This window comes from Chiloscyllium plagiosum, unplaced genomic scaffold (assembly GCF_037043375.1).
Source record: "Chiloscyllium plagiosum isolate Xiang-an unplaced genomic scaffold, Cpla_swu_hap1 HiC_scaffold_10, whole genome shotgun sequence".
Classification (NCBI taxonomy): domain Eukaryota; kingdom Metazoa; phylum Chordata; class Chondrichthyes; order Orectolobiformes; family Hemiscylliidae; genus Chiloscyllium; species Chiloscyllium plagiosum.
The window spans coordinates 68078231-68099160 of NW_028270148.1; the positions used below are offsets into that span (position 1 = coordinate 68078231).

The 20930-nt window shown below is 40.2% G+C and overlaps 1 protein-coding gene across 4 annotated transcripts; it reads left to right on the forward strand.

The window, feature by feature from the left end:
* Positions 1–70: 70 nt before the first annotated feature.
* On the forward strand, positions 71–17709 carry pex13 (peroxisomal biogenesis factor 13). 4 transcript variants are annotated; one of them, XM_043696061.2, is made up of 4 exons: positions 71–192; positions 11572–12260; positions 15001–15129; positions 17246–17709. In XM_043696061.2, exons 1-4 carry the CDS (start codon positions 122–124, stop codon positions 17548–17550), a joined length of 1194 nt encoding a protein of 397 aa, XP_043551996.1. In that variant the 5' UTR covers positions 71–121; the 3' UTR covers positions 17551–17709. The 4 variants fall into 4 exon arrangements, with proteins under 4 accessions (XP_043551996.1, XP_043551997.1, XP_043551998.1 ...); XM_043696062.2 differs by having other exon boundaries at positions 15004–15129; XM_043696063.2 differs by having other exon boundaries at positions 17251–17388.
* Positions 17710–20930: the final 3221 nt, after the last annotated feature.

Below are 20930 nucleotides of genomic sequence, written 5' to 3' on the forward strand. Positions count from 1 at the left end.
CCCTTTTCTGTTGGCTGCTGTGTCTGTCTGGATGTAACCCTTTGTCCTATTGGGTATTTCTGAGGGGAGTGAAGCTGAAGGGCCGAGAGGTCATTGTGGAGTGAATGTTCTTCTGAAGATTATGGGGTCACAGCCGCCTCCGAAACCTTGGGAAAGACGGATCCCGGGAAATCTGAGTGCGCCTTCTTTCCAGTGAGTGTTATTCTGCAATAATGATGTGCGCGGCCGTGGCTCGGTGTGAAGCCTGAATGGCATTTCCGCTAAACAAAAACACGATTGACCCTTAAAATATCGTCGTCTTTGGAACTGAATCCGATTCCAAAATCATGTAGCAGCATTCCCTCAGTGCTGGCTGGAACCTGAGAGAGCAAGTTGTACAGATGTTTAGAAATTTATTCGAAATGCTAACGAGTTGTTCCAGCATTTCATTTTGAGTCGTTTGGTTTTCAAAGTCACCGCACTAAATGTGCTCCGTAAAGTTTAAAAGTAATAAACCTTCAATGTTTCGGAGGGTACATCAATGGCCAGGCCCAGTGTGGGATGAGTTCACCAGACAATGCCACCGCTTGTTGTGCTCCAAACACTCGAAAAGCTGCAAATTCCTCTCCTGCTCTGAGTAGATCTCCGAAGTCAGATAGTAAACTTAATCAATCTTTTTACTGCAGTGTAATTTGTGATCGGTACGACTTCCATAAAGTACCCCGACAATAAAACTAATAATGCTTTAGGGAGCAGTCGGTTCCCATTGGGCTTAAAAGGGGCTGAGCATTGAAATGTACATTCGGGAATTGCAGCATTACTATATAGAGTCAAAAATCACTATACTCCAGAAACTGTTTTTAGCTACAAAAACGTTAATAATAAAATCATAACCCTGACTTCCATTTTCTATAGGGTCGTTAGAATACTGTAAAATGTCCCAAGGTACTTCTTGGGGCCATAATCGAGCAACTCTGACACTCGGCCACATAAAGTGACATTAGGAAAAAGTGTCAAAAGCTGGGTAAAAAGTTTTAAGGATTATCTTGAAGGAAGAAAGTATGGTCGAGCATTTAAGAGTTGTGAAGAAGGTATTCTGGAGCTTAGTGCCAAGGCAAGCTGTTTATATAATTCTAACATGTCCTTTAACCTCACAACCTTCCTAAATCTATATGTTCTGCCAATCCTGGCCTTGAACTTGTTTGATTTAAATCCTTCCATCATTGGTGGCTGTATCTTCGATGGCATAGACCCCATGCTGTGGAATTACCTTCCTTTATCCTCTCCTTCCCCCTCTCAAAATTTGATGTAAACAAGGGGCTGGATGATAGAGCTTTGATTAATATTAAATGTAGAAGATTAGAAAGCTGGCTGAGGAGTCTTGGCGTATTCAAACCTCAGGTAATCATGGGTAATCTCAAATAAACCTCATCAGTGAGGACTTCTGCATCTGATAGGCTAAGGCAAGAGAGTACAGTAGGTATAACAAATAATTAGGAAAGTTAATAAAATATTATCATTTATTGTGAAGGAACTTGATTGCAAAAATAGGGAAGTTATGTTTCTGTTATACAGGGCACTAATGAGACTACATCTGTAGTACTATGTATAGTATTGGTCACCTTGTTTAAGAGAGAATATAAATGTGATGGAGGCAGTTGAGAGGAAGTTTACTTGGTTAATACCTGGTTGTCTTACGAAGAAACATTGGAAAAGTTAACCTGTGTCTGCTGAAGAGGAAGATGTGACTTGATTGGAACATTTAAAATTGTGAGGGGTCTTGAGTGGATAGATGTCAAGAGGATATTTCCTCTTGTGGAAGAATCTATACTAGGGGGTCACCATTACTAAATCAGGAGTCATTCATTTAAAACACCGATTCGGCAAAAACCTTCCTCTCGGAGAGTTGTGCATATGGACCTCCCTTCTCCTCCATCACATTTATATTCTCTCTTAAACAAGGTGACCAATACTATACATAGTACTACAGATGTAGTCTCATTAGTGCCCTGTATAACAGAAACATAACTTCCCTATTTTTGCAATCAAGTTCCTTCAGGAAGCAGAATCCTTGAATATTCTTACAATGAAATAGATATATTATTTCTTCACAAGGAATTGGAAGATTTTCAGGGATGGCTGAGCATGTGGTTTGATGTTACAAGTTGATAAGTCACAATCTTCATGAATGCTGGAGCAGGCTCAAAGGGTTGGATGGCCTACTCCTGCTCTTGATTTGTATGTTTATATGTGTCAGGCAATGTCAAGAAGTTGGAAACATATGTTCTTAGTGATAGTACAAATATGTGACCATGAACTAATCTTTGAGTCAAATATGACACTAAAGTTGATGCTGCCTGAACTGCTGTGCTCTTCCAGCACCACTAATCCAGAGTCTGGTTTCCAGCATCTGCAGTCATTGTTTTTACCTACTAAAGTTGTAACAGTCTGGTTCTGTCTCAAACTCTTGCCACTGAGATGGATGGAATTGGTGGCACCTTGTGAATGCACCAGAGATTAAGACCTAGGATTTATCAATATTTAAATGTTTTAAATTTCTCTCCTTGTATTGAATGTTGGACAAGCTGTGTGATAATTTAGAGGTAGTGAAGGTGTGAATGACATGTGAGGTTGACCTGGATGTTATTAGTGCATGTGAAAACTAATGCACAAATAGAATGTGGCAAAGTGTAAAGTTATCCAACTTGAGTGTAGAGATAATTTTAAAAGTCCTTGTATTTGAATCACAGAATGTTAACTTGCAGAAACAACAAGCAATTATGTAGGGAAATGGTATATCAGTGTTTGTTACAAAGGGATTGGAATTTTAGAGTAAAGATGTCTTACTACAGTTATGGAGGCGGGGTGGGGGCGATAATGTGATGGCTGTACCTGGAATACTGTGTGCAGTTTTGATTTGAGGAAAGAGACTTATCAGAATGTCATATTCAGAGTATAACAAAAGTTTAATAGATTTCTTTCTGTGATGAGGGATTGTCCTGCAAGAAGAGATTAACAGAAAATGATTTTTATTCTCTAGCATTTAAAGGAATTAGAGCTGATGAAATTGAAACATAAAATGTTCTTAATGGGCTTGACAGGTTAGGTGCAGAGAAAAGAATGCCCCTGGCAGGACACTTTAGTCACAGTCTTAGAATAAAATATCAATCACCATTTAAAAGGGACCTGCGGGGCAATGTTTTCACACATAGGGTAGTGCAGACATGGAACAAACTGCCAGAGGAGTTGTTAGGAGGTGTGTACAATTACTCCATTTAAAAGGCTTCTGCATGGGTACATGACTAGGGAGGGTTTTGAGCGATATGGACCAAGTGCTGGCAAATGGCTCCAGAACAGTTTAGAATATCTGATTGGTATGGACAAGTTGGGCCAAAGGGTCTGTTTCCATGCTGTATAACTCTATGACTTAGTACTGAATTGGGAAATTTCTTCTTTCAAAGGATTGTGATGCTTTGGAACACTAGAAAGCAAAATACAATTGTTGGATACATTCCAAACAATGAGTAGATTTTTTAGGTGCTAAAGAGATTAGGGTATATGGGGATAGTGTCCAAAGGTGGAGTTGAGGTCATAGATCAACTGCTATCTTAATGAATATCTCAAAGGGCAAGTGCCCCCCTATTGTTGCACTTTGTGTTTTTGAATGATATCGCAAGAATCAGCGTGTATATGAGAAGAGAGATAAGGATAAATGCTGAGGAACATCAGAACAAGTAGTCCAGGAATAGAAATGGTTACAGGTGAATCTGAGGCAACGAAAGGATAGACAAGGAAAGAATCTGCCCAGTGTGCAATAGCATACTATTTGACCAAAATGATGATCACTAATTATAAACATTGTATTTATGGGATAAGATTGAAAGAAAAATATAGGGTCTCATACTGTGATCCTGAGAGATTATAAGTTGGAGGAAGAAAAGAGGAAGTAGGATTGGTATAGACTGTATTGGGGATAGCCTACATTCTCTACAGTCAAGAGTTTAAGTGTTTAAGACTGAGTTGCATGCACAGTGCCAGGACTAAGGACATCTCATCAGGGCTGGAGAGGATCAACTTCACCAGTTTCCAAATCCCCCGCCCCCCACCTCATCCCAGATACATCCCTCCAACTCGATAACGCCCTCTTGATCTGTACCACCTATCTCCACCAACCTATCACCATCACCCTACATCTGCATCAACCTATCACCTTCCCAACTACCTCCCCCCATCTTCCATTTATTTCTCAGCCTCTTCCCCCTCCACAATCCTGATGAAGGGCTTATGCCCGAAATGTTGACTCTCCCGCTCCTCGGACGCTGCCTGACCTGCTGTGCTTTTCCAGCACCTATCTCGATTCTGACTCTCCAGCATCTGCAGTCCTCACTTCCTCCTGGAGAGGATCCTGGAAAAGCAAGGGTAATGATCCAGTTGTTGGGGTCTACGTAGGCATTATCATCATAGCAAAGGACATGGAAAAGGTTGAAAAGTAGCAAATCAGATTTCCACAACACAAATTCTAGGCAATGACCATCTCTAATCTAACCACTGCCTCTTGGTTTTCCATGGTATTACTGTCACTGAATGTTCTAGCAATAACCAGAAACTCAACTGGCTAAAAGAGCAGGTCAGGGGCTACAGCAAGTAACTCACTTCCTGACTCTCTAAAGCCATGTTCACCATCTTCAAGGCATAAATCAGGAGTGAGATGTAATTCCCACTTGCCTGAATAAGTGCAGCTCCAACAACACTGAAGAAGCTTGAACCATTCAGTACAAAACAGTCCACTTGGTTGGCACTACATCAACAAACATTCAGTCACTCCACCAGCAAAGCTCGTTAGCAGTAGTGTGTATGTAATCTACTAGATGCACTGCAGAAATTCACCAAGGATCCTTAGACAGCACCTTCCAAATCCATGACAGCTTCCATCTGACAGGACAAGAGCAGCATATACATGGGAACATCACCATAGGACCATAAGATATAGGAGCAGAATTAAGGCATTCAGCCCGTCAGGTCTGCTCTGCCATTCAATCATGGTTGATATGTTTCTCAACCCCATTCTGCCTTCTCTTAATGTCCCTTGAACTCTTACTAATCAAAAATCTAGCTAACTCTGTCTTAAATACACTCGATGACTTGGCCTTAACAGCCCTCTGCAGCAATGAATACTACAGATTCACCACCCTCTGGCTGAAGACATTTCTCTTTCTCTCTATTCTAAAGGGTCGTGCCTTTACTCTGAGTCTGTGCCCTCGGGTCCTAGTCTCTCATATTAGTGCAAACATCTTCTCCACATCCACTGTATCCAGGCCTTTCAGTATTCTATAAGTGTAAATCAGATCTCTCTCTTCCTGCTCCCCCCCCCCAAAAAAAATCCTTCTAAACTCCATCAAGTACAGACCCAGTGTCCTCACCTGTTCCTCATATGACAACACTTAATCCCGGGATCATTCTTGTAAACCTCCTTTGGACCACCTCCAAGGTCAGCACATCCTTCCTAGATAGAGGGCCCAAAACCACCCTCAATATTCGAAATGTGGTCTGGCCAGAGCCTTATACAGCCTGAGCAGTATTCTGTTATATTCTAGCCCTCTTGAAATGAATGCTAACATTACATTTGCCTTCCTGTCACATGCAAGTTCCTCTTTGTTAATCAAGACATAAAATGCAAGAGGCAGGAGGTTATGATTCGGCTGTATGTAACATTAGTTAGGCCACAGCTTGAGTCCTGTGTGCAGTTCTGGTTGCCAAATTGTGATTGCATTAGTGAGGGTGCAGAAGAGTTTCATGTGGATATTGCCTGGGCTGGAGCAATTCAGATGTGAAAAGAGATTAGATAGACTGGGTTTGTTTCCTTAGAGCAGAAAAGGCTAAGCGGGATCTGATTGAGGTGTAAAACATTCTGAGGTACATAGACAAAGTAGATAGAGAGAAACTTCACACCTTGAAGAATGGTCAGTAACCAGGAGCATAGTTTTAAGGTGACCAAGAGACTTAAGGCAGTTTGAGGGGAAAAAAGATTGCTCAGAGGTCTCAGTATCTGGAAGTCATTGTCTGAAAGGATGGTAGTGGCAGGAACCTTAAGACATTTAGAAGTATTTCAATGAGCACTTGAAATGCATAACATACAAGGCTATGAGCCAAGTGCAAGAAACTGGGAATAGATAAGTACCTGATGACTGTGCTCATACAGTGGGCTAAAGGGGTTCTTTCCCTGTTGTAAAAACTCTATGATACTAAACTAAGTTAAACTAACTAGTATGAAAGATGAGGAATCATGCGAAGATAATTTGAGGAAGTTAAAGAGAAAGAACATGGCAATATTGCAGGGTGGCAATATCAGTAATAGTAACCAGAGTTTTGACAGGAAGGAACAGAGCATAGAAACATGCTAGCAAATTGAGTCTGAGTAGAGAAAAAAGTTAAATTTAAAGCTCCTTATTTGAATTCATGCAGCCTTTTTTAACAAGTTAGAGAAATCAGTATCTCAAATAGAAATAAATGGGTACAATTTGATAGTCATCACAGAGACATAATTCCAATGTGGCTAAGGTTGGGAATGGCTTATCCTGATGTACTTGACATTTTGGATGGACAGTCAGAAAGAAAAACAAGGAGGGTAGCTCAGTACAGTAGGGAGAAACGATCCTAACTCAAGATCAAAATGTTGTGCAATAGGGGATAGAAATCACGATTGAAATAGTATGTAAGCTCCTAACAGTAGCATACAGAGAAATGAATAAATAATTGGAGATTAATAATACTGTAAGACTTGTTGACACAGGTAGCCTTGAAGGTGAGTTCCCAGGGTGTTTTTAGGCCGGTGTATTCAGAACATGTGGAATCGACCAGGGAACAGGCTATTTTAGATCTGGCAATGTGTAATGAAACAGGATTAATTGATGATTTTGTGGTAAAGAATTCTCTAGGGTGGACTGATTTATAACAAGGAGAAAGTGAGGACTGCAGATGCTGGAGTCAACATTTCCTGATGAAGGGCTTATGCCCAAAATGTCGATTCTCCTGTTCCTTGGATGCTGCCTGACCTGCTGCGCTTTTCCAGCAACACATTTTCAGCTCTGATTTATAACAAGTCTGAGTTTCTCATTTGAGGGTGAGAAATCTTGATGTGAAACATATTCTTTTAACTATATGTTTATGAAAGCAGAATTCACTAAAGACTCAACATTTTGGGCATAAGCCCTTCATCAGGAAATGTTGACTCTCCTATTCCTCTGATGCTGCTTGATCTGTTGTTCTTTTAGAGCACCACACTTTTTGACTCCGACTCTCCAGCATCTGCAGTCCTCACTTTCTCCTGGATTTAGACGGTGTCTGTTTCAGATCTCCTCCTTAAGGCAGTTAGTTACAGTGGAAACTCGATTATCTGAATGTGATGGGCGTGCACTGTTTCATTTGGATAATCAATTATTCGGAAAATCGATTAAATGCCTTTCCGTTGGGGCTCGGAGTTTTAAAGTCTGCTCCCTATTCAGGAGACTGCAGCAGTGCACAGCGCGCAAGACCCTGCCACCAACGCCACCCTTCCGTCCAACCCCGCCCCCCCCCCAATCCAGTCCAACACTGCCTCTGCCCCACAGCACAAAGTGCGAGAGCACCCACCCTCAACACAGCCCTCCACCGCTGTCCCTCCACCGCTGTCCCCCCACCCCCCCGGCCCCTCCCTGGGGCATCCGGACCGAACACTGCTGCTGTCTTTGTGGGGTAAGTCTCCAAATAGTGCGTGCGTATACACACACACACACACAACTTTTTGCTGCAAATTTTTGACAGGTTCCATGCTTGCCCTATACAGGACAATGTTGGAGAGATTATTCCTGGGAAGCCAGTGGGGGGGTGGGGGTGTTACAGTACACCCCTCTGTCGATCTCCAGGGAAAGTGTGTGAAGAGAGAGGGCAGGAGGTCAGCCATTTGGAGATGGTGCCTGTTTAATCATTGTAAACAAAAGACGTGATTACTGCTGGAAACACATCTTTGATGTCGTATTTCTATCGGGACATCAAAATCTCCTTTGGATAATCCGATTTTCAGATAACTAGCATTCGGATAATCGAGGTTCCCCTGTATACAGGTAGTTCTCTAATAATGTGCATTCCAGCAGCGTAATTTGCTTATAATGTTGCTGAGGAGTTAAGGAATGGTATTTTTGAGAACGCGTACCTCTGTTTGTGAAAGTGCAATTCCAGCGGTGATTGTTTTACGCACTTCATTCTGTACACATGGCAATATCAGCACTGGTCTTCTTGCTGTTCTGAGCATGTGCTAATGTCAGCTTTCTTTGAGAGGTACTGTACAGAGAGTAGCTTTCTGAGAGAGTTTTCCATAGGTGCCATTATTTGTATTAAGCAATTTTCTACAAAGCGAGGTTTTGCTGAAACGCAACTACAGCATTATAGGAGAACTGCCTGCAATCACATCATCACGATCATTACAGGATTGCGATTGTACTTCTTGGACATTCTGATCCATAGAACCTCACATTTACTGTGTTAGATGCTTTGGGGTCTGGTCAGTGAATGCAACAAAGAGTCCCTGGTGCTATTCTTGATGTTTTTCTTGGCTATGTCTGGCAACAGAGACCATGTCAGAGTTTCCTTGCAAGCTACTCTGTGTCTGGGAGTATTGTATCTGCCACAGGAAGTATGTCATTCAGGAAAATCCATGACTCAGTCGTTAGCACTGCTGCTTCACAACTCCCAGGGACCCGGGTTCGACTCAAGCCTCGGGCAACTGTCTGTGTGGAGTTTGCACATTCTCCCCTAGTCTGTGTGGGTTTCCTCTGGGTGCTCCAGTTTCCTCCCATAGTTCAAAAAATGTGCAGCATAGGTGAATTGGAATGTTAAATTACCCATAGTGTTCAGGGATGTATAGATTAGGTGCATCAGTCAGGGGTAAATGTAGGGGAATAGGTCTGGGTGGGTTACTCTTCGCAGGGTCGGTGTGGGCTTGTTGGGCCAAATGGCCTGTTTCCCATGGGAGTCTGTTCTATGTCAGGATTTTCATTGCACTGGACAAGAGGCAAATATCTCTACAGTTTTACCCCCCCCCCCCTTCTTAGAGGCAGCCATATATAGTGCACTCCTGAAGTCAGGGAGGAGGATTTTTTTGTTCTGTCCCAGTTCATAGGATAAATGTATGGTGCCTTGATGTGAATGAAAACCCAGCAACTTTGAAGGCCTTAATAGGAGTACCATCCGGGCCACAGGCTTTGTTGCGCTTCATTCTTTTGATAACTTTTTGCAGCTCTTCCATTGGTGACTCAGCCATGGATTCTAACATGGTATTGGCAGATAGCCTGAAGGTTATTAACTTCCACTGTGGATTAGCAGTTCAGGGGTTGTTTTCAATGGAGTTTCCAACTTTAGTATTTGGCTTTGACACTCTTGAGAAGAGAGAAAAAAGGATTTTGTCCATTTTAACTTGGTCTGTAAATGGCCTTAAGAAAGGTTTGAAAGTAATGACGTTCAGCAAATTGTTGAGGATCTTACAAGCCTTTTCTTCCTACCACATGTCATTTAACTTCTTTGGGCATCACTCTTGAGATGTTGGAATACTGACTTGTGATATTTTGTTGTTCTGCAAAGGCAACCAGGGTTGCTTGTTATTAAGTCTCGTTATTTGAATTCATGCAGATATAAGTTGATGCCTCAAGTAGAAATAAATATTATAGATGTCCAATAGACATGCCTCCATGTTATTTTGTATCTGCCCACTGGTAGAAAAAGATATGTTATATTCTGGGTGCACTTTGTCAGTAGGAGATCATTTTTTGTTTGGCCAATACTAACTCACATTTTCTAATAGTCCATCTACAGAGTTTGAAGTCACAGTCATCGCTGTCTTTAAAATCCCCCAGAAGGATGATTCTTGTTTTTGCTTTCGAACTGGTACTGAGGACTTCATCAAGATTAATTGAGGCAAGGATTAGAAGGGATGCTGACTGTGACATACTGATTATGACTGAGCTGGACATCACAAATCTTTCATGTATCCAATTTGGGAGTCGAGCAATGCTGCCAACATCCTATTCCAGATGGCAAAACCAACTGCATGTACATGAGAGTTAGGGGTTGCAGTCTTTCTTCTCCATTAGAAGGTGTGTGCCCCCTGTTTGTTCCTTCCATATAACTATTTACAAAACTGATATTCCAAAAATCTCCCTCTGAGACTTGGAAACTACCAGTCTGCCTATCATCAATTAAGTTGCACCGGTCGCTGTTTACAGGCGTGAACAAACTGCATTTTTTTTTATTTTGACAACCTGAACCCCATCTTTAATCTTTAACAACGAAGCCATCTTATCTTGTAGTCAGTAATGATTAAGTATAGGACATCTGACCCCTTTCATTACTTCAGGCAATCTCCAAATATTATAATCTTGTTAACTTTGTTTTACTACAAATTGTACAGAGCATTAGTGAGACCACACTGAGAGTTTTGCATACAATTTTGGTCTCTTATTTAAGAAGGGTATATTGACAATATAACTGATTCAAAGAAGATTCACTAGGTTGATTCCAAGAGTGAAGTGATTATTGTGAGTAAATTTTGAACAGGTTTAGCTTGTACCCTGTGGGGTTTTAAGGAATAACATCATCTTAATGAAACATATAAGATTTGGAGTGGCTTAACAGAGTAGACTGATGGACAGAGTTGAGAGGATGTTTTCCATCATTGAGTATTCTAGATCTTGAGGACCGGTGTTTTAAAATAAAAACAACTCCCCTTTACGGTGGAGGTGGGGATAAATTTCTTTTGTCAGGGAGTTGTAAATGTTTGGAATTCTCTGTGCCAAGAGTGTGTAGAATATGGGGCACTGAATGTGTACAAGGCTGAGACAGGCAAATTTCTGATCTACAGAGGAGTTGAATGTTATGGAAACATGAAAGTGTTGAGGCTAAGGTTGTATCACCTGTGGCCATGCAGAATGGAAGCCGAACATGCTGGAGGGGCCATATAGCCTTCTGTTGCTTCAATTTTGTATGCAGGCTCTCCAATTAAGTTGTTTGTTGATAGTATGATATTCTGTTTATTTGTTAGTAAAATGTTGCTTGCGAAGTATTCGTAACTACTGAGGAATAAAAAAATCAAACAAATCATTTGTCAGCTGAGAATTATTTATTATTTAGATTTATTTCTAATTTATCTGAAATGGTGGAAGTATGTGATACATAACTATATAAATACTTACAAAAAATGTATTCCAAATTAAGAAGACTGATTAAAAGCAAGAGTTAAATTGGAAAAGTTCATTTTAACTGATCTAGTTTTAAACAAAACACAAATCAGACTTTGAACCTTTTAAAATTATATTGTTCTAGTAATTATTGTTAATCTCCTGCAACCAACATCGTTGGAACCATCTTCATGTAAAGCAGAGTCTTTGGTGAAATATTTCTCATTGTTTAGAAGCACAAATTTCAAAATATGTATTATATAATTCAAATAATCTAATTCCAAAAGCAAAAACGACTCTCCAAATACACAAGTTTGCTACCATTTTTCTTCAGGAATGTTTATTTGGTTTATGTTTTAAAATTGCATTTGCACTTGCTGCATTTCAGATCAGCTGAACTGTTATCTGGCCTACCTACAAGACAAGGACAGCCTGTCATTACAAGAATTCCACCACCTCTTCCTCCAAGACCAACACAGCAGACTGGAGTTGGTAACTTCGGCTCTTACAGATCTATCTATAATACTTTCTCTCCAGCATATACACCATATGGAACCTCTTTATATGGAAGCTATAGCCCCTATAATTATGGACATGGAGGTCTTGGCTACAACAGATTTCGAACAGATGATATTCCTCCAAGTAGGTTTGTACGCCAGGCTGAAGAAAGCAGTAGAGGAGCATTTCAGTCCATTGAAAGTATTGTTCATGCATTTGCTTCTGTCAGTATGATGCTTGAGGCTACTTTTTCAGCAGTGTACAACAGTTTCAGAGCCGTCTTGGATGTTGCAAATCACTTTTCCAGACTTCGAGTGCATTTTACCAAAGTTCTCTCGGCATTTGCGTTGATCAGAACTTTGAAGTACATGTATAGGAAGTTACAAAGGATACTGGGCCTACGGAACAACTCTGAGATTGAGGATTTATGGGCAGACAGTGCTCTGGTTCCAGCTGGTGCTGAAGACAAAGTACCTGGGTCGGGCAAATCCTGGCCCATCTTTCTGTTCTTCGCAGTTGTTCTTGGAGGTCCATATCTTATATGGAAACTGTTGAGCTCAGCTACTTCAGAAGAACCAGGTGATAAAATCTCTTTCAATTAAAGATATAGAAATTGTTGTGACTGAGGACAAGAAATAGTCAGTGCCCTTCTACCAGGGAAATAATCACTTTAAACATTTGGCTAAACACTTCTTACATTCATGTTTTTTTCTATACTTGGTAATTGTCACCATTCTGTCCTATTGTGTTTGAACATTTTAGATCTATAGTGAAATTCTAATGTCCAAAACATTATTCTTTTCCCTTATATACATCACAGGAGGAAGAAAATCATGGGTATTTTGTTGTAAAGTAATTGAGGGAAAGTTGAATGCACTGCTTGTGCACAGGGAGGGACAATTTATCTACATCAATTCAGGCTGCTTCCAACTCAAGATAGAGTGACATGTTAGATTTGAATCAGCAGGGCTGGAATATTCTGCAAATTAATGAGAGTTAGACCATAATCAACTAGAACCATGAGCTACCAATGTTCTTTCTTAATCTAAAATATTTCTACATCAAATTCAGTATTTCTTGCTAATTAGAAATAATGTATTCCTTTGTGAAATCTACTCTGATAAATGTTGAAACTTCAGATAGAGTGCACAGATGGACAACAACAACAATAATAATACTCTGATCTGAAGTTATGACAACAGGCTTTAAGGATTAATAGTTCTGGATTTGAAAACTAGCCTGCACACTGTCTGCTATCTACAAGATGCACTCCAGACATTCATCAAGGCTCCATTGACAGCACATCCAAAACCTTCGATCTAGAAGACAAAGGCAACAAATGTGGGAACACTATTGTCTGCAAGTTCTCATCCAAGCCACTCATCATCCTGACTTGGAATTATCACCATTCCTTTAATATCACGGTGTCAAAATCCTTCAACTCCCTCCATAGCGACTTAGAGATCTACAGCACAGAAGAAGGGCCTTTGGCCCATTCTGTCCTCACTGGTCAAAAACAACCACTTGATTATTCTAATCCCATTTTCCGGTATTTGGCTTGTAGCCTTGTATGTCTTGACATCAGAAGTGCATGTCTAAATAAATCTGAAATGTTATGAGGATTTCTGCCTCTACCACCCTTATAGGCAGGGCATTTAATAATCCCACCATCCTCTAGGTGAAAAAGTTTCTCCTCACATCTCCTCTAAACCTTTTGCCCCTAATCTTAAGTCTGTCATTGATCCCTCTGTCAAGGGGAAATGTTCCTGTCCGTGCTCCTCAATTTTATACATCTCAATCATGTTCCCTCTCAAACTCCTCAGCTCGAAGGAAATCATCCCCAGTCTGTCCAATTTCTCTTCATAACTGATACACTCCAACCCAAATAACATCCTGGTAAATGTCCTCTGCACCCTCTCCAGGGCTATCACATGCCTCCTCTAATGTGGATTCCAGAACTGCATATAACACTCTATTGTGACCTAATAACGTTTTATCCAGCTAATGACATTGCATATCTCCCTACAGCAAATGGACTGCAGGGTTTCAAGAAAGCAGCTCATTGCTGCCATCATCTTAAAAGCATTTAAGGTTGGCAATAAATCTGACCCAACTCGTGATGCCCATATGCCTTGAATAATAAAAGTAATTAATGGCTTGGATGAGGGGAATGAATGTACTATGGCCCAAATTTGTGAGAAGGCAAGTGGTGAGGATAAGAGTCTGCAGAGGGAGAGGATAGGTTAGATGTGTGGGCAAAAACTTGGCAGATGGAATACAGTGTGGCACATTGGGAGGTTACACATGTTGACAGGAAGAATAGAAATAATAAATATTGTTTAAACAGAAAATCTGCAGAAAGTTGTTGTGCAGTGGAACTTGGGGTCCCTCATGCAATAACCAAAAATGCTAGCATCCTAGTTCAGTAGGTAATGGGAAGGCAAATGGAACTTGGGCTTCATTTCAAAGGAAATGGAGTACAAAATATCAGAGTCTTGTTAAAACTATACAAGACACAAGTTAGACAATATACTTTGAGCATTTTGGATTCCTTATCTAAGGAAAGATGTATTGGCATTGGAGACAGTCCAGAAAAAGATCACTAGGTTGATCCTGAGTATGGCAGGGTTTTCTGATGAAGATTGGTTGAATAAGTTGGGCCTATACTCATTGGAGTTTAATGGAATGGGGTTTTACTTTTTTGAAACCTGTAAGATTCTTACAGGGGGCTTAGATACTGAAAGGTTATTTTATCTTGTAGAATCTAGGACCAGAGTGCATAAGCTCAGACTAAGTAGTCACCCATTCAAGATAGAAATGAGGAGGAATATCTTCTTTCAGAGCGTAAAGAATCTGTGGAATTCTTTTCTGCAGAGGGCTTTAGTGGCTGAATCATTAAGTATGTTGAAGGCTGAGATTGACAGATTTGTAATAAGTAAGGGAGTCAAGGCATATGGGGTAAAAGGCAGAAAAGTGGAATTGAGGCATTTTCAGATCATTGTTCCACCATTCAATATGATCAATCTAAGGAGCGATATAGTCGATTCAAGCTCCTGTTTCTATGACTAGAATAGCAGTCTGTTAGAAGAATTACTTAGGCTCTCCTGAAATATAATCAATGCTGCCCAGTTTTGTGCTGGCAAGGGCCCAATTATAGGAGTTTTGCTGTATTAGCTATCTGTTTAAGCTGCTACCAATGTATAGAATCAGACATCAAATTACAGAGTGTTTATACTTTTGTTCTTCAAATTTCCATCCGTGTTCATGGCTGGTTATTGTATATGTTAATTTGCTGATACACTTTCCTCTATTTTGAAAGAAGAATCAACAAGTTGGGCAAATGGAGATGATGATCATGTTGTAGCAAGAGCAGAATATGACTTCACTGCTGGCTCAGAAGAAGAGATCACATTTCGTTCAGGTGACCTGCTGAACCTTGCTCCTAAAGGTGAATTATTCAACTACATTTTCAATTTACAGTTGGTGTACTAAACTGAACAACAGCTATGAACATATTCAACTTGTGCATTTTTTCTCCTTAAGTATGGTAAAAGTTGAATATTAAAGCAGTAAAAGAAGATGACAAAGGTTGAATGACAAAAGAGCTAATTTACAATTTTTAAGACTATTTTCTCCTTCTGAAAGCAGTCACTCATTGGTTCTATTGGTAACCAGATTACACTCTTGGCCAATCTTCAATGAATGCTGGTAGGCCAGTTGCACATGTAAGTCATGAGAATTTATTTCCTCAGGCACATCCTGATGAAGGGCTCTTGCCCGAAAGGTCGATTCCCCTGCTCCTTGGATGCTGCCTGACCGGCTGTACTTTTCCAGCACCACATTCTCTCCATCAATAGCACATATCATTTCTTCATTTTGGAATAAGCAGTAAATGTGATATTACCCATATTCAACTATAAATTAGGTTTAAATAATTTAAATAGAAACCCATTAGGATCATTTTACAGTATGTTTAAGCCTTCCAATATCATTTGTTTCATAATATACAAGTATGGATGACTAAGGGGTTTAGAATGTTACCTTTTATCTCAACTTTAAAGATACATTTTCCTCCCTTATGCTCCAACTGCAACGCCCTTTTCCAGAAAGATAAAATAGTTCATTGTTTAATAGATTGGTAATGTTCATTTGGGCAATGAACTATGTAAAATTAACCTTAGAAATGATACAGTGATGAAGAAAGACAGACCATGATTAACATAAAAACAGTAGGATAATGCAAGATGATAGAATTTGGAACTGAGCGCACAAAAGACAGATGGTGGGTGCATAAGTGTAAAGAGAATAGGTGAAAAAAAACTCAAAGAAATATAAAAATAAAATTTTTGGCCAAGAGACATTAGATTTAAATATTGAGCAAACTGTGAAAGCTCAACAAATGAAACAAATTTAAAAAGGAAAAAGAAGGTAGGAAAAAGCATGTATTAGCGTGAACGATATTTGAAATGCTTTGCACGTGTTAGTCATCTGAACAGGTAAAATTGTCATAGTCCTAGTGGACCATAGGATTACGCTCTCATTAGAGTGAAAAGACTGGTGGTATAAGCTGAGAGTCACCTTGCCTCAGGTGATGTGCAAGGTTGAGAAAGAGAGTCCTTCAAGGATATTCAGTGTATCTCAGCTTGTGCAGAAATTGAGACCACACTGTTAGCATCACGCTACTTTGCAAACCCTGTGCCAAACAACCCCCCCCCCCCCCCCCCCCCCCCCACTGTGGCCAACCACTTCAACTCCCCCTCATAATCCCCGTAGGAACATACAAATCCTAGGCCTCCTCTACCACCAAATCAAAGCTACCTGCCAACTGGAGGAAGAACACCTCATCTTACGCCTCGGGACCCTACGATCACACGGCATCAACACTGACTTCACCAGCTTCCAAATCTCCCCATCGCCCACCTCATGCCTGATCCAACCCTCTTGACCTGACTTACCTGTCTATCTTCCTTCCCACCTATCTACTCCACCCTCCCCACTGACCTATCACAATCACCTCTCACCTGCATCCACTTATCGTCATCCAACCTACCTTACCCCCAGCCTCACCCCCATCTCCTATTTATCTCTCAGCCCCCTTCCCCATCCATATTCCTGATGAAGGGTTTATGCCCAAAATGTCAACTCTCCTTGGATGCTGTCTGACCTGTTGTGTTTTTTCCGGTACCATAGTCTCCAGCATCTGTAGTCTCATTTTCTCCCAGTTCAGCCAATTGAACTAACTGAACCCCTTAGTCATCTATACTTGTATATTATGAAACAAATAATATTGGAAGGCTTAAACATGCTGTAAAATGATCCTAATGGGCTTTGTATTTAAATGATTAAGACCTAATTTACAGTTGAATATGAATTGTATCACATTTGATGCCTAGTCAAAAATGGTGAAAGAACTGATATGAATTTCACATTCATTGAAGTTTAAAATAAGGCTTTACAACAGTTTGGAGTGAATTCATTTCAAACTTTGATTGTAACACCTAGTCCCAAATACTTCATTTGGTATTGGTATAAAGCATGCTTAACCGTTTTCCTTCTCTTTTCAGAACAGCAACCCAAAGTACGTGGGTGGTTGATGGCCAGTTTAGATGGTCAAACAACAGGATTAGTGCCAGCCAATTATGTCAGAATTTTAGGTAAAAGACGGGGCAGAAGGCCAGCAGCGTTGCAACGCTTGGCAGAGAAACAGCCACGTGAAGGTTCTACAACTGCAAATGGACCTAAAGTTATTGAATCACTGGAGGAACAAGAAGCAGCTTTTGAATCAGCTTTTACCGAAGCACCAGAACATAATAAAGATTCTAGCACGACAGAATCCACACATACTGGTAAAGATGTAGTGAATGTCTGACAATACTAATATTATTAACAGGAAGAAAGCTTTCCCTTTGTAGAACTGGTGTATTAAATTATATTCATAGGTTTTAGATTTCTGTTGTACCAAATTATGATCTTTTCATCCTCAACTCAGCAATTTTTTTTTGAAAAATAAATCAGGGTACATAACATGTTTATTTGTCACCTATTAAGTGTCTATATTCTTTGCCAACATATGCCTTTTTTTTTGTTTAGCCACTGTACAGCAGATAATCACAGTACTTAACCATTATAAAATGGTTGGATCGTATCTAAAACCTTTTTGAAATTTCAACAAATTTGGTGATTGACCCGTAAGTCAAAAACAGAAGGTGACAATGTTACAGCTCTTCCCTGCTCCACACCCCCATCCCCCTAACTGATATTTTGCAGACAGTTTGGAAATACAAAATGGATGCCTGCCTGCACAACATTCTTGCACATCATCATATATATTATTGTGGGTGGGTAAGGTATCAGCCATTGGGCTTCTAGTGTGTTTTCACTTCCATTTCTGTAATTTGTGCTGCTGAAGAAGATGGAACAAATAAGCTAGCATGGCACTTTTCACCCTGGAGCTTAAAGGTGGGAAGGAGGTAGACAGGGCTACCCAGTGCTTGTCAGATCCCTGATCCCTTCCTGACGAAAAATCTAAAGACTTACAAGTGCAGCATTCATGGATCTTTTCATTTACCACTACTGAGTTCTCATATAGCTGGGAGGTCTTGGGGGCAGGAGCTCTTTTTCCTGTGGGACAGAGGTCTTGCTCTCAGCTCATTCCAGCCTCCCCCCAGTACATTATCATTGGGAGATAACTGTTTAAAGCCAGTCTGTTCAATACCAACTTTTCTGTGAGGGTAGTAAACCCAGAACCCTGTCATTCCCCATGTAAAATTTGTCCTTTAGTCTTTTTTGTGGTCTTTAATTTCTTCTTCTTAGGAGATCTGGATTTTATTCAACAAAATTAGCCATAGCTGGTGACAAGTGATGTGATTTGAAAGCATTTGGAAAGCTCTGTCCATACATAAAATTTGAATACTCAGGTTTTTTGTATTTATGAAACTGGTGATATTCTGGTAAGTTTGGTAGTAAACCTGTAGCTTGTGATATACTGCTGCTTGATGAAATTAACTAGATCATTATAATACAATATGTATTAATTCAAATGTATCAGTTATAGCAAACATTTGAACCAAACTTGTAAATACTTCTAAATTGTTCACATTATCCATGATAATAATTTCACAAGTGAAGTTAATGTGCCTAAGTTAATATCCTTAATTGATTGGATAACCATGAAAATGTTAGTTTGCTGCTGTTCTTTTGAAATATTATCTGTATCATACTTTCAACAAGGGAAAGTAGCCAAACTGAAGCAATCACAGCTGAGTAATAGTTTCAAATCAAACTCACTTGTGATAAAAGGTGAACACAGTGTCTAACTCATTGTGACAGTGTATGGATGTTACCTGATGGAAGTAATTAAATATTGAAACATAATTTTAAAGTTAAAATGTCGAAGGTCTGCTGACTAAGTCTTTGTATAAGTTAATCTAAACTTATTCGGAAGTTTTTCATTTGGAATTATAAATTTCTTTCAAACAGTATTAAATATTACATACAGAAATTGGAACGTTTTCATAATAAGTGCTGTTTGCATTGCGAAAATACGTCAAATTGTAATGTTTGAAGATCAGGCTTCCCCCTCTCACATTGTTCTGTGTGTAGCTGTGTGTACTCCATCCATTTTCAAGGGGTTGGCTGAATGGGTCATTGCCCTTGAGATTCAATTCAATTCAGGACAGTGCAGCACAGGAGCCAAGTCTGCGCCAATTGCTAATCCCTATTTAGACCCACTACTTATTGCCCATACGCAGTATCATCTTTCACTTTGCTGCCCATTCACATGTCTATAAAGACCTTAAATGTCACTAATGTGCCTGCTGCCACACTTCCACAGGCAACACATTCCAGACACCCACCACCCTTTGGATGAAAACTTTTCCCCGCATTCTTCCCTAAATTTTACCCCCAGACGTTGAACCTGTGCTCTCTTGCAGTTGAACTTTCCACCCTGGAAAAAAGCCTCAGACTGTCAACACTATCTATACCTCTCATTATTTTGTAGATCTCTATCAGGTCACCCCTCAGCCTCAGTCTTCCTAGTGAAAACAATCTGGGTTTACCCAATCTCTCCTCATAACTAAAATCTTTGAGACCAGGCGACATCCTGGTCAACTTCTCTCATCCTTTCCAAAGCATCCACATGCTTCTGGTAATGTGGCAACCAGAACTGCATGCAGTATTGCAAATGTGGCGATATTATAAGTTGCCAACTTTTATATTCAGTCTTCCAGCCAATAAAGGCAAGCGTGCTGTCTGCCTTCTTGACCATCTGTGTTGCCACTTTCCAGGATCTCTGGACCTGTACGCCCAGATGTGTCTGTATATTGGTGTTCCAAAGGGTTCTACCATTTATCTAACCTGAATTTTATCTTCCAAAATGTATCACCTTGCATTTGTTTGGATTACACTCCATCAGCCATTTCTATGCCCATATCTGCAATCTCTCTATATCTCACTGTATCCTTTGACAATCTTCTTCACTGTCTGCAATTTCACCAAATTTGGTGTCATCCACAAACTCACGAATCAGACCACCTATATTTTCCTCCAGCTCATTTATAGATATTGCAAACAACAAAGGTCCCAGCACTGATCCTTGTAGAACACTAGTTACTGATCTCCATTCCGAAAAGAACCCTTTCACCACTACTGTCTGACCTCTATGTTCAAGCTAGTTTTGAATCTATCCAGCCAGCTCACCCTGGATCCCATGAGATTCTACCTTATCAGCCTGCTGTGAGGTACCTTTTCAAATGCCTTACTAAAGTCCACATGGACAGCTTCCACTGAGCTCCCCATATCAATCATTCTTGTCACCTAATTTAAAAAAACTTAGTCAAATTGGTGAGATATGACCTTCCCTGCACAAACCCACGCTGTCTATCACTAACAAGTTCATTTGCTTCCAAATGTGAATAAATCCTTTCTCTCATTACCTTCTCAACAGCTTCCCCACCACCAATGCCAGGCTCACTGGCCCATAATTATCTGGATTATCTCTGCTTACTTTCCTAAACAAAACAAAAACATTGGCCATTCTCTAGTTCTCTAGAACTTCGCCTAAGGCCAAAGAGGATTCAAAGGTATCTGTTAAGGCCTCAGCTATTTCCTCCCTTGCCTCCTACAATATCATGGGATAGACCTCTGGCTCTGGGGACGTGTCTACCTTAATGTATTTCAAGACACCTAAAACTTCCTCATTCATTATGTTGACCTGCCCAAGAATATTCACATACCTTTCCCTCACCT

Bases quoted from the DNA above. Each gene is read 5' to 3' on its own strand.
- pex13 (XM_043696061.2), top strand. From the start codon at position 122: ATGGGGTCACAGCCGCCTCCGAAACCTTGGGAAAGACGGATCCCGGGA. The intron at 193-11,571 runs GTGAGTGTTATT...GCTGCATTTCAG, and splicing joins CTGAGTGCGCCTTCTTTCCA to ATCAGCTGAACTGTTATCTG. The intron at 15,130-17,245 runs GTGAATTATTCA...TTCTCTTTTCAG, and splicing joins GCTGAACCTTGCTCCTAAAG to AACAGCAACCCAAAGTACGT.